General features: G+C 39.5%; 2 protein-coding genes across 6 annotated transcripts in view; one reads left to right on the top strand and one right to left on the bottom strand.

The window, feature by feature from the left end:
- Nucleotides 1-2,351, top strand: part of LOC105186948 (cyclin-dependent kinase inhibitor 1) — a 31,622-nt gene extending 29,271 nt beyond the window's left edge. For all 5 annotated transcript variants that reach the window (XM_011147484.3, XM_025304035.1, XM_019843117.2 and 2 more), the window contains one exon: nt 1,455-2,351. In XM_011147484.3, the coding sequence (XP_011145786.1) occupies nt 1,455-1,643 (189 nt within the window). In that variant the 3' untranslated portion in view covers nt 1,644-2,351. The remainder of the gene's footprint in view (nt 1-1,454) is intronic.
- An 86-nt stretch (nt 2,352-2,437) lies between these two features.
- LOC112589702 (uncharacterized) lies at nt 2,438-6,509 on the bottom strand. Its single transcript, XM_025304059.1, has 2 exons — nt 6,034-6,509; nt 2,438-2,674 (listed from the first exon to the last, which is right to left on the bottom strand). Exons 1-2 carry the CDS (start codon nt 6,371-6,373, stop codon nt 2,655-2,657), a joined length of 360 nt encoding a protein of 119 aa, XP_025159844.1. The 5' UTR covers nt 6,374-6,509; the 3' UTR covers nt 2,438-2,654.
- Nucleotides 6,510-14,140: the final 7,631 nt, after the last annotated feature.

The following is a 14,140-nucleotide window of genomic DNA, read 5'->3' as shown; positions in this document are numbered from 1 at the left end:
CAACAGTTATTAAAGTATTAATAACCACAGCTACAGGCTCTTTTAATTGATAACTTGAAAATTTGCATATTTTTTTGCAAAATAGTAAGGGACTTTTTTGTTTCAGAATGACCTAACCTACAATTATATGACGACTATTGTGTTTAACGATAGATATGAGTATATTAAACTTTGAACTCTCAATCTTGAACCTGTCGCACGGCACATAATATCCGTCGTATTATTAAGTTAGGTTATTCTGAACAAAAAGTCCTTTACCATTTTGCAAATAAGTATATAAACTTTCAAGTTATCAATTAAAAGAGCCTCTAGATATGTGATTATTTTCAATCATTAATAACTTAATAACTATTGCAAGCTTTGCAAAATGGTACTGACTTTTATTCTCAGTTTGGTCTGATTAATCACAATTTTTCGTTTCCAAAAGACTCCGGACACCCTGTATATATACATCCGCTCATGTATGGGTAGAATTAATCAGGTTGAAAAAAAGTCCTTTGCCATTTTGCAACCATAATAATGACCGATATATTAATTACTTAAACTGGCAAATAAGTTCGAGCTAATTCGCTAGTTCTTTTCGATTAACATCTCAATAATTATCGTGATTATTTGCAAAACAATAAAGGACCTTTCGCTCAAGTCAATGAATTTTACTCAGGAAAGGTACTTTGCAAAATAAACTATTACAGTTCGAGTTACCGATTTCGAAAAATAACTCATTACAGTTATAGTCATTCAAACAGTAACGAGTTATTTCTCAATTACTTTCTTGCAGTGACTATGCTATTATTTTATAGTAGCATGTTTTATATTAGCACGAGAATGTTACATTTCAAGTATTACTAATTTATACTACATACTTACTTATGTGCCATATTATTGGGCATTTAATAAGTGACAGTCTCTCTTTCTCTTGTGTGATAGAAGAGAAATCACATTTTCTCTCTAAATTAAACTTGCCACAAGCGTTTCCCACAAGCGCAGCTGTAAAGTAACTATTAAATTAGTTGTTAGTTAAACTAAAACAAATGCAATAAAGTTAAATTACAGTTACAGACAAAAATAACAACAGATATACTGCAACTAAAAAAAAAAGAAAAAATAACTGTAACTATAACTTCGTTACAAGTAACGAGTTACTTCCCAACCTCGGTTTTACCTGCACCTGCACACGAGCGGATGTACGCGTTCTTTTTTTTTACATATTTTAACGACGGTGATAAATAAGATTGCACTTGTCTCGATCCACAATTTTTCAGGAGATTATCTTCACCGGCGATAGTCTTACGACAAAGTTCCAAGTATTCCGTTCTCAGCGATCGTAAAGCCTTAAATGCGTCCCGCGCTCAAAAGTGCATTGTGTTCGGACAAAGTAATTTTTTTACACGGAACAAGTGACGCGCGCGCACTGGCGGAAACGCCGCAAGGTTAAAATGCTTATTGATGTGCAGGCGAAGAAAAGGTGGAACTTCGATTTCGAGAACGAAGTGCCGCTGCCTGGTCGTTACGAATGGGTGAGGGTCGACCGTGACGGAAATGAAATCTCTGATTTCGCGCAGTTAAAAAACGGACTACGTGATTCGCAAGAGGAACGCCCGGAGGGGGCAGCGGAAGAAGCGGATGCGGAAGAAAAGGAATGACGGTCGGGCGGCCACAGCACGCGATGACGAGGAAAAAGGAAGAAGAAATAGATCAAACACACATGGAGTCTCCGTCGTGATATTATTTCAGCTACTATAGCAGATAGTTCGTAGGGAGGTTTGTAGCAGCAACGGCAGTTGATATTTTGTACTTGACAATTAACGATTCGTCTCCCGAGGCAGAGCGGAAGATCGGGAGAGCACGAGTGACGAGAATTGTTCGTACGCTTCCTCGCGAGAACTCGCGATCCTTGTACGAAGAACGATCGACTTATGACGAGTCCTATGAGCAGATGTGATAAATTAGCGATTTCCAAAACAATGAAAAATCGGCGCTGTATCGATTAGAAACTAGACTATTTATCCGTACAAATTCTAGTCAAGAGCGGGGTGTCCCGCGGGAACCAAAGTCGTATCCTCTCAATTCTCATAAACGTAAGTCCAGCCGAGAATCGAAATTTCTAGGTGAAAACAATCGAGCGCGCGCATATCGGGACGATCTCGCGTCCGAAGAATCCGCTTCTATCAATTTCTATCGTCGCGTGACAGTATTTAAGTATTTAAGGAAGCGAACACGTGCAATACACGCGATTGTACTCGAGTGATATTTTATATATACGGAGCACACAGGAATATGTTTAATAATATATATGTGGAACAAAGAGAGGGATAAGGTGAAAAATAAATATCTTCGCATTATTTATTGAACATCTCGACCGCGCGTGTTTTCTTTCTGAGATTCATTCACCCCTCCCCCCTCCCCCGCCGGCCCCCGCCTCATCTCCTTGCTGTGCCTTTCCTGCCTTGAACAAAGAGTAGTAATTCCAGGCGCGCGTGCTTGGAGTTATGATACTCGTGTGTTTACTGCAACTCGTTAGGCGCAAGTCCCGCGCGAGATGAAACATCTGTCCCGGAGCAAGCGGTCACTATTCCGTGGAGTTCGTTGTGTTGTGACCTTAATACGCGAGTCGGCTCCGCTGAACATCGTGATCTCTCACGCCACGAATATCTTCACCCAGCGGTACAGATGTCTACAGGATGTTTAAAAAGAAAGGAATTAAAAAGCGGTTCAGTAGTGAATCCGAAATTAACATTTTGTGCCAAAACGGTGAAAGTGAATGATTTCGTATTTTACATGGAAGCTCGCCTATGAGAGTTTTTTTTTGGGTCGCTAGTGACGAATGCAGGTTCAAAATTACAAAATTCAAAATGGTGGATTCAATATGACGGCTTTTAAGGGCTAACTTTGATATTCTATTGTGGAGAAGATCATATTTCATATGTTCACATGTTTTTCGCTGATGACGAATCCAGTCGAAATTACAAAATTCAAAATGGCGAATCTCATATGGCGGATTCAGGTGACTAGCTTTGATACTCCATTATGGATACGTATCAAACTCGATATGTTTTTGGTCGCAGACAACGATTGTCATAAATCCGAGATTTTCACCAGAGCCAATCGACAAAGAAATAGTTTCCTTCAATATTTCATCCGTACACCGTTAGTCGCTAGAAACCACCATATTAGGTCCGCTATTTTGGATTTTCGAGTTCGATTTTCGATTCGACTAAATTCACCATCAACAATCTAAAAAACATGAATATATCGAATGTAATCTTCATAACAGAATAATAAAATTGATCACTCGAAGCCGCCATATTGGATCTGTCATTCTGAATTTTGAAATTTCTACTCCGGATTCGTCACAGCGACTCGAAAAATCCTCTATAAATATTTCACACCAAGTGAATGGGAATATCAGTCTTAAATATTCTTCAAAAACTGATCGAATTGAGTATTTAAGTGCCTCTATATTAAATCTGCCGTTGTGAATTTCTCAAATTTGATTCCGGATGGTCAGCGACCCAAAAGATATGAGTATACCAAATTTGATACAAATCCGTTGATCCGAAGAAAAGTTTTAATAAACATGGGTCAAAAAATAAATATTGTCAGAGTTATAAACAGCTATTTATTTTAATTAAAGCAAGTAGTTTACTCGCTCCTGGTGGTTTTATATTTTCTGATGTCTATATTATTGTCTATGTTATTTATCGGTGAAGAGAGAATATATATATTATGCTTTAAAGGAATTCCTAAAAAAAAACATCTTTTCGCTCGGCATGTAAACAAACATCTATTTTCTCCTTATTTATACGTATGTTTCACTTCAAATAATTGTTAATCACATATCCTCGTAGATAGTAAACAATTACAGAAAGCTTTACAAAGTTTTCACAGTACGGTAAGAATGATATCGTATTACTCCAATTAAGAAATAGCAGAAGTGTATTTCGCACATGACTGTGTGTTAGAAGCGAGTAAGTCGCTTACTTCAATTAAAATAAATAATTGTTCACAACTCCGACAATATTAATTTTTCGACCTATATTTATTACGATCTCTTTCCTCCATTGCGATATCTGTTTTAAGTGTCTCTAATATTTCAGAAACGCTTAAAAAAGAAATAAAGTAAATAGGATGTCTTTATGGACAAATTTTCGTCTGCTGTCTCTATTTCAGATTTTGATAACCCGCTGATCTAAATCTGAAAGTCTGAAAAAATCTGAGAAAATCTGAAAAATCTGAAAAAAATCTGAAAAGACGAGAACGTCCTTCTTGTACAAAAATTTACAAATCTGCCTTTACATAACCTCTATATTAGTTGTCATCTCCAAAGATTTATATATAACGCGCTCGCAACTAAGCGGGAAACTCAAAATTCTCCCAATATTTTTCCTGTTTGTCACTTTATGTTAAACATTTCTATTTCTTTTTCTATCGAATACTACAGTTGGTACAAGGATGGAATTCCATGTTGGATATTGTAAAAGTCGTACTGTATATCGATGTTACGAATAGAAAAAAGCACCAATACATCTTTGTTTTGATCCTAGACAGAAAATTAACTAACGGAATATATGCGCAAAAATAGGATCCCCGATTGAAATCGCAGTCTGATAAGCAATTTTGCCACGACTCTACCAATTCTAATCGGAGTCTACGCTGTATCTAAAAAATTTGATATAATAAGTGCAGCCAGAATAAAGTAGCGGCTGTCGCGCCAGAATAACGAAGCGCTGAGACGTCTTTCAGACATTTATGCTGTTTAACCTATTACTTCCCAAACGGACATTTTATAGTCGATGGGTTTTTGGCTCAGAAAAGTGATAAAATCACATGAAAACTAATAACAAAATATGCTTTCCCACGTAAAAAGAACCTGATGTTTCAGAATCTGGACTCATAATTTTGGAATTATCAACTAATAATTAAATATGACAGCTCAAAGTTGACAACAATTTTTTCATCTGCTATGAGCTTTTTACCGTGGAGAACTTCGAAAAATTTTGTCCAGAGCTGTCAGGGAAAATTGAATTGACAGAGTTTGGCTACTCAAAGGATAAACAATGATTATTGATTCTATTTTTCAACTGATTCAAGATGGCGGATGTAATATGGCGTCCAAATACGTGAATATCATACTTCATTGCGATTTATATCTGTGAATAGTCATTTCTTATATTTTTGAAGTCACTGAACACGAATCTTAGATCCGTTTTCAATTTTGCAAAATGGCGGATGTAATATGGCGTCCGAGTGCCAGGAAATCTTCACAGATTTGTAAATCAGGAGGAGAGTGTAGAAAACGTACAAATATTTTTTGCAATATTTGCCAGAAAAGCATATGCAACGAATGCTTTGAAAACTTCCATAATACATTATAAGTTTTGAGATATATTTTGTCAAAAGTTTCAACATTCACCTGAATCATGGACTCAGCGATTTCAAAAACATATGAAATAAGTACCCACACACTTAGTTCGCAATGAAGTATGATTCTCGTGGCACCCGGACGCCATATTGCATCCGCCATTTCACAAAATTGAAAACGGATCTAAGATTTGTATTCAGCGACTTCGAAAACATAAGAAATGATTACTCACACATATAAATCGCAATGAAGTATGATTTTCGCGTATTTGGACGTCATCTTGAATCAGTTGATAAATAAAATCAATAATCATTGTTTATCCTTTGAGTAGCCAAACTCTGTCAATTCAATTGTTCCTGACGGCTCTGGGCAAAATTTTTCGAAATTTTTCCCCACCGGCTAAAAAGCTCATAGTCGATGAAAAATTGTTGTCAACTTTGAGCCGTCATATTTAATTATCAGTTGATAATTCCAAACGTCTCCAGATTCTGAAACATCAGGTTTTTTCAGGTGGGAAAGCATATTTTGTGATTAGTTTTCATGTGATTTTATCACTTTTCTGAGCCAAAAACCAATCGGCTATGAAATGTCCGCTTGGGAAGTAATGGGTTTAACATTGCTGAGGCGCAACTCGAGAGGATCATTCGGTCGTTCATTAAAGCTATACTTACATCTTTGCCGACCTATGCCGTCGCGCATCGTCGTCCTGCATCCTGACGTGTACGACGTATGTCGTTCTCTGTACGTGGGATGTGTTCGTTCGTGGGTTGAAGGGCCGATACCACGAGTATCACGGTTTCGTCGAACTTGCACGGAGTATTTGTGAGAAGGCGCGAGCAGCTCTGCACCTGGCATCGTTTCTTTAAAGATCGCCCTTTTTTCGCGGCCTGGAAGCTGGCCACCGACTCGTACCAGCCAGAAATTGCACTTCCGTTCCGCGAATTCCCACGGAAGTGGGCACAATCGCGACGACGACAAAGGATATTCCCGCACAACGTGCACCACACACATTGTTCTGGGCGAGCATTGAGGGTCCTTTCGATAAAGAACTTTCCGCGAACGCGAACGAATCGTAATGTCGGATGCTCACGTGAAGCTCTCGTCCTTCGAAGGAACGATTCCATCGCGACGGAAGAGCACACGCCCGCTTTGCGTCTCGGCGCTTCTAAGAAGGCAAAAGACGGCGTGAAACATAACATGTTCATCGATTTTTAGTCTTCCCTTTCCTCCGGGCAATTTTAACGCATTGAATGCCAAGTACGTTTCGCACTTGGCAGAATCATCTCGTATCCAGAAATTCTCAGTTCTATTGCGAAAAGTAATAAATTAACAATAAAATATAATAATATACTTTTTTATTGGTAGAATCGCTAAATAATGAATATACATAATAGACTCATATATTGAAAAAACAAAAAATCTGACGTGAATGACGTTGGAAACGAAATTTTCTAACGTCACTGAGAAAGTCAACATGTTGAGTAAAATATAATAAAAATGAAGCACGAGATGTGAAAAATTCAAAATATAATAAAAATTGGGAAGAATCCAAAACCGAACGGGAAAGTTTGTAACGTTTCGTAATTTATTGCAACATATAAAATTATCATGTAGATAAAATATAATAATAATAATATTTTTATTGACAGATTCGCTAGACAATAAATATAATTAACTCATATATTAAAGAAACAGAAAATCTGTGAATGACGTCGAGGACGAAATGCTCTAACGTCAAAGAGTCAACGTGTTGAGCCAAATAGCAAAATTTAATTTGCCAACAGCAAAAATCAAGCAAGAAATGTGAAAAATTCAAAATATAATAAAAATTCAGAGGAATCCAAAATCGAACTGGAAAGTCTGTAATTTATTGTATCAGGTAACTAGAAAAGTTCGCGCGGTTTTCTATATTAGAAACTAAATAAGGACAAAAATTTTCAAAAAAATATTACGAATGATATGTAAAGAATTGTTATAATTAATACATGAATAAATGACTGATAACTTCTTAATAACGGAGGGTTTTCCTGAACGTGATCCATCTTCAAATAATACATCGCCAGAAGAATATTTTTCAAACCACTTCTGTGCAGTCCGTTCTTTTAGCGCATCTCTCTCAAATGTTACGCATATCTTACGACATGCTTCTGCTGCTTTTGACACGATTTTTAAATTCGTGAAGCAAGCGTGTTCAAATTACACTCGATTCAACAGGCATTTCAAGAACCAATTAATCGACACAAATCTGTGCTACGAGCTCGTATATGATGCGTATAAACACTTGGTGTTGTCCGCCAAGTCCCAACAAGATTCGGCAACTCATTGCATCGAACTCAAACCAAAACCGCACGAATTCTTTTGATCGCCTTAAAGTTTTATTGTGCGTAACTAAATGTAACAGAAATAATCGCGTATTGACGTTGGACATACAGCTCTTGTAGGTGTTACATTCCAAGAGCTTGGACTCGACACGCTGAGCGTTAGATCGGCAGTGTTTCAGTATTTGTGCAGAATGCGATTTCGACACACTTCTGTCCGTCTGTCTGTTTATTAGTTTGTCTGGCACGCAGTCTCGACTCGCGGCGTGGACACTGAGATATCGTGAAGGATGGCAGGCCTCTTCTCGCTTTTGCAAAACAGTGCTTTCGTTCTCAACCTCGATCTCGACCCGCCACCTTGAGCTCGATAAAGCTGATTTATCGCTGCTGCAGTTTTGCCGTCGTTACTGCCTTCTTCGCTAGCACGCGAGCAACAAGATAACGCACACCAGCAAAGCCGACGACTCTGATAGCGAAGCGATGAAACAGGTGATTCTCTCTCTCTCTCTCTCCCTCTCTCCCTCTCTCTCTCTCTCTCTCTCTCTCTCTCTCTCTCTCTCTCTCTCTCTCTCTCTCTCCCCCACTCTCTTCCTCTCTCGCTCGATGGTAAACACGTGATGCAGATGCGGCCACGCGTCTTCCGGTCGCGCGTCTTGCCTCGCCGGTGAGTAAACATTAACTACTAACCTGTAGAAATAATCTGGCCGCTTTAGGAAGTGAAACCTCGTACGTGAGGCGAGCGATGTTTGTTTCTCTCCTCGCCGTCAACCACCTGCGCACACGTGTGATGTATAAACATAAATAAAAGCTTCGTCGACAGAGTCGTACAGTGAGGAAAACGGAACGGTGAAGTGAACGGAACGAAATTTCACTTGGATAAGCAGAATCGGTCGGAATGAACATCGAATCGATTGAACACAAACTGTATAATCACTGTGAGGAGTCATTAATCGAGTCAGTGATCGCGATTTGGTCAGCTACCACATCGTCGCGCGAACGTTTGACTTGCTCAACGCGCCATGGATGTTATATTTTTCTAAATAAGAACGATCATCGATTTGATGATAATGATTTTGAAATTTCCAAAGGTCCAAAATTTCCAAGTTAACAAAAATGAAGATACTATTGTAACAATATATTCTTGAGACCAAATAGAGCAAAAGAGTCTAGTACTATTATTTCTTCCGACAAATGGTTAGCGAGATATCGTAAGTTAAACGTTGAAAAGTTACCGAGTTTTTGCTTAAATATCTCAAAAAATATTAGGCAAGTAAAAAAAATGTTTCGGACAAGAGTTGTTCAAATTAATTGGTAGAAAAGATGATATAATAAAAAATTAGAGTTTCCATTTAAAAGAAAAGTAATGATCAGTAAACACCTCGAAAGTGGCGCCATCTATAAACAAAATGATATAGCTGGTTTTATGTCTTCCTTGAAACCGTATAACTTTTGTCTGAAACATTTTTTTCTAAAATGCTTAGTTTTTGCGGTCCCGATACTTTTTATACAGACTATACATATGTGTGTGTGTGTGTGTAATAATTATATATTATCATTGTTATTACATTACAGAGTAATAAGAATTTAATATTCATAGTGATAAACACTCCGTTCATCGTCAACCCTCAAAATTAACCGAAACACCTGATGATTATCGTCCGTATGAATGATGCAGCGCATGCGCTTTATCACGGGAAGCAGATAAAACGGCGATCCTTCACATTATTGCGACTGAACACATCTGTGTAACGAAACACCTCGTTGAAATGCACTTGCACGATGGACAATGAACGAAAAACGGCGATCTCTTTCTCTCTCTCTTTCTCTCCTTCTCCCCTCCCTCTCTCTCTCTCTCTCTCTCTCTCTCTCTCCCTCTCTCCCTTTCTCTCTCCCTGCGAAACGCAGAAAGAATTGTTTTACGCGAACTCGTTCGCTCGTCTCCCCTTATTGAGATGCATCCGGTGCCACCTCTCACCACTTCCTGGATGCTGCGTGGGATTTTCGTGTCTCGAAACGCCACAGCGTACCACCGCACCGGTGCGGCGGCGAGCCAAGTTTCCTTTCACCGGCTGTCGAAGCAAAATAAAGCCTGTATCAGACGAGATCTCGAAAATCGAAGATTACAGGTCGAAAATTAGAATTTGATCGAGAAAGAGCGAAGCACAATCGATGGAAACTAGTTAATCCGTCTCTTTCTCTTGAACGCTAACTTTTAATTAGCAATCTCCAACAGTATGATATGAGCTTAACTGGAGTAAACACTCGACGAACACAGGTTATTTCACTCCGGCGTAATCCCGATAGAAGATACGCAATCAGCGGAAGGAAGATTGCAATGATTTAATCGTCAGTGAACTTCAGAACGCATCCAACAAAAAAATTTATCTCGCGTCCAATAGGGAATTTTATCCGCTGAGAAGTCAAAACAAATTCTCTCGTATTTCAGTCCCTTTCCTGCTCACATTGTTTGCGCTAAATCTTTCGAAATAAAACCTAGAACCGATTTTCGTTCCATTACATTAAACTCTTTGGGAAAAATTTAAACCTGCGAATCGCATCGGCTCGCTCATCGACATTCGCTTACTCTCGTCTGTTTTCACACCTGTTAATAAATTTATGTTTGCCGTAAAGAAAATACTCGCTTTCATGTCATCATCTCTTGATCATTTTAATAATAATTTTCCTGTTTCTGTAATTTTTTCTATTAACATTTTATATTACCAAAGGGACCATTATCTTGTTAATTAATCCATCATCTCGTTAATTAAAAAAGAATCGAGAGCAAAGATATTGTACGGATACATCGTGAAACTCATCGAAAAAAAAACACCGTCAACTTTCCGTCGCTGCAAATATACAAGGTGTCCGGGATCTTTTGGAAACGACAAATTGTAAAGATTAATCAGATCAAACTGAGAAGAAAAGTCAAGTATCATTTTGCAAAAATCGCGATAATTGTTAATTTATTAATGATTGAAAATGGACATTTCATTGATAACTTGAAAATTTGCATATTTATTTGCAAAATGGTAAAGGAATTTTTTGTTCAAAATGACTTAACCTACAATTATATGACAGCTATTGTGTCTAGCGATAGATATGAGTATATTGAACTTTGAACTCTGAAACTTGAACCTGTCGCTAGGCAAAATAGCCATCATATAATTATAAATTAGGTTATTCTAAACAAGAGTCCTTTACCATTTTGCAAATAATTATTGAAAGAGCCTCTAGATGTAGTCATTTTTGATCATTAATAACTTAATAATTATTGCGATTTTTGTAAAATAGTACTTGACTTTTCTCCTCAGTTTAGTCTGTTTAATCTTCACAATTTTTCGTTTCCAAAAAATCCCGGACACCCTTTACATAGTATGTTTGATAAGACCGTGTTCGGTAAAATTTTTGCGTGGAAACCGTTAAATGGGAAATTCCAACGGAAGCTGGTAGAGGGACTCTTCCTCTAAGATGTTTTGTAGAGAAAATTTCAATTGGTGTTTGTGTTTTTCATGATAGAAAAACACATTTCGTTATGAGTGCCATGAGTATACGCATCGCGACTCAAAGTCGTGTTTCTCTATACACATCCGAAAGGACCAAAAATGTCACGTTAAGCGACAAGCAACTTGAACGCTGTCGAAATTATCAAAATGGTCAAAATTCATGAGAAGACTTTATTATCACCTGCCCAAAAGTGGCTTAAAAAGAAACACGAAAAATTACTAGAGGACTACTGCTAGAGGACAGTAACATCGGAAACATAGGAATCGTTTCTCTGCCGCATGGAAGCAACAAAATGGCGTTGATATACTGGATTGGCCGTCACAGACACCGGAAGTAAATCCCATCGAAAACGTCCGAGTACCCATGAAGCTTAAGAAAATTTAGAAGGTCGAGAAATTAATTCGACAAATTCAATTGACTCAGAGATCTTTACCTCGAGAATATGCCACAAAATTGGTAGAAAGATATAATTATTATTATGCCATATAATTATTAATAATGAAAGCGACTGGACTAATTATCGATAATAAAGCACCGCAGTCCTGATCAAGTAGTATGTGTGTATTTCTTCTTCCAAGTCATCGCAATGAATTTCGTTTTTGAATTTTACCAGATACGTCTTATCAGACGCTGTATTACTCGCTCGCGTTCTCTGCGAACGGCCTTGAGACTTTAGCGAAATTAGCGAAGCGACAGACCGAGCTTTCGCGCGGAGGACAGGAACGTCGGCCGCGGAATTGCGCTCGGACGTTCCAAATACTCGCGCCACGTTATGGCGGCGTGCGCATCACACCAAGGCAGCGCTCACACCGACACGCCGCGCCGACGGCGCGGCGTTGACTTTGTGGCAAACGCGCTCTCTCGGGAATTGGCCTTCGCGATCGTTTATCTACACTCCGCTCGCCGCAAGTTGCCAGCCACGCCGCGCTGTCTTGCCCATGAGAGAGCCGGCCGCCGCGCCGCCTCGCGTGCCGCTTACGCGAGACGCGAGCGCGAGCGAGTAAATTGACAATTATCAATGAAAAGTCCTGCCGATCCGGCCGTTGAGACTTCACATCGTCGCGCTCGACGCGCGCTCGCTCGTTACGACCGGCTGTAATCGCGTGCGCCGAGCCGCGAACGCAGCACGCACGCGGAAATACCGTAAGAGAGGTCTTCGCGTCGACGAGTCGACGGCTGCGAATGTTCGAATTACTTCCTTCGTCATCGCGCACGTCATTGCGCACGTTGATCGCTCGCCGCGTTTGTTTGCGAAATCACCGCGTAGAATTGCATCTTCCCTCGCAGAAAAGTATCACTGACTGTAATAAATTGGCCGGTGATAAAGCGAATTTCATGACTTTTGGTGCTCGCACGAGCGATAAATCAGTAATTTTAGTACTCATGAGTAACACAATTACTGAACAACAATAAATCATCGCTGGCTGATCGCAGCCAGTAATTTTAGTACCGCAATTATTGCTGTAACGTTGCTGCAACATCGCAACATTGTTGTAGCAACGCTTGTTCACTTTGTATACGCTATATGTTCTCGTAAGGATGATAAATTTACTGAGCAACGATAATTGATCACTGACCACCCTACTAGCACACTTCATTGGCGTTACATTGGTGTTACATTGGCTACGGTGACATAAATTGGGGTTACATTGGCCCATTGTATCTCAATATACAGCCAATATTGGTTAGATATTAAATTATAATATATCGCCAATATTGCATAGCATTGTTATACCAATATTGACTTACATTGGGGTTACATTGGCCAATATTGGGGGCCAAATTTGTAGCCAATATTGGCCCAACAATATGTACTACTAGGGCAGTTTCTTCTCCAGCTAGTAATGCCTTTCTGTACAAGGGTTGCTTTCTCGGCTTCTCAACAAATTATTGGTAAGGTTAGGTGCCATCGCGTATCATCGCTCGAAATATTATCTGAACGACATCTCGAGAACAGCCGTTTCTCTCCTATCGTTCACCACTCCTTCGGATTAGAGAGTCGCGTCGTGTCGTGGAAATTACGATAACGTCTTGTCTCCATGTGCGGACTAGCTCGACACCCTTGTTCGGATTTTCGCGCGACGTGTCTATCGCGCCGTATAAAATGCCGGCGATAATCCGAGCGCTATGCAAATAAGTTCACCGTGCGTAACGCCTCGCCTCGTACAAACATGGAAATCCACCGAATATACTCGCACGATAAGATTACGCGCATGTTGTTTTGGAGACTGGATTTATTTATTTCTCACGTCTCGTACTCAAGCTGGAGGATGCGCCTGTTTCTCTCTCTCTCTCTCTCTCTCTCTCTCTCTCTCTCTCTCTCTCTCTCTCTCTCTCTCTTCTTTCTCTCTCTCTGTCTCTCTCTTCCCCTCCTCTCTCTCTCTCTCTCTCTCTCTCTTCCCCTCCTCTCTCTCTCTCACTCTGTCTCTCTCTCTTTATCTATCTGTCTATCTGTCTATCTATCTATCGTTTGTTCACGGCATTGCCATTCACAAATACGAGCATGTGAAGGGCAATTAAAGCGATGACTTAAAGCCGCGGTTTCGTTTGACGTTGATCGCGTCGAGAGGTGAATAATGTTCGTCGTGAAAAAACAAAAAATACTAAGACGGCGGTTCTATCATAAGATACTGACGCATCCGAGAGATCGACGAGAGACGTCGCTCCTACGATGACAAACGAGACGAAGATTAATTGAAGGACAGTGATCGTGTGACTTTTCCCGGGCAGCGAAAACGTGAAAAATCGAAAGCTTCGCATGAATTCGATGATGTTAGGCCGGTTAGCCGGTTTTTGAAGCTTGGTGAGTTATTCAAATCGGACTTTAGAGTTCGATCTGACATTTTCAGTTAAGTCGTATGACATTCTATCTACAATTGCAGTTTGTGACTGAAAAATTCACATTCGACTCAAGTATCTGAATATCTCGCATGGGACAAAACTTGAAGCAAAGGAA

Source organism: Harpegnathos saltator, unplaced genomic scaffold (genome assembly GCF_003227715.2).
Source record: "Harpegnathos saltator strain DR-91 unplaced genomic scaffold, Hsal_v8.6 scaffold587, whole genome shotgun sequence".
In the NCBI taxonomy this organism is placed as follows: Eukaryota; Metazoa; Arthropoda; class Insecta; order Hymenoptera; family Formicidae; genus Harpegnathos; species Harpegnathos saltator.
Note: the sequence above shows the minus strand (reverse complement) of the source record. Positions and strands in the feature narration are given on the sequence as shown.

What these genes read in the sequence shown, in the direction of transcription:
- LOC112589702 (XM_025304059.1), bottom strand. Translation starts at nt 6,373, where the DNA reads ATGTGTGTGGTGCACGTTGTGCGGGAATATCCTTTGTCGTCGTCGCGA. An exon ending in CGGCATAGGTCGGCAAAGAT is followed by an intron (nt 2,675 to 6,033) that starts GTAAGTATAGCT and finishes AACATCCTGTAG; the next exon opens with ACATCTGTACCGCTGGGTGA.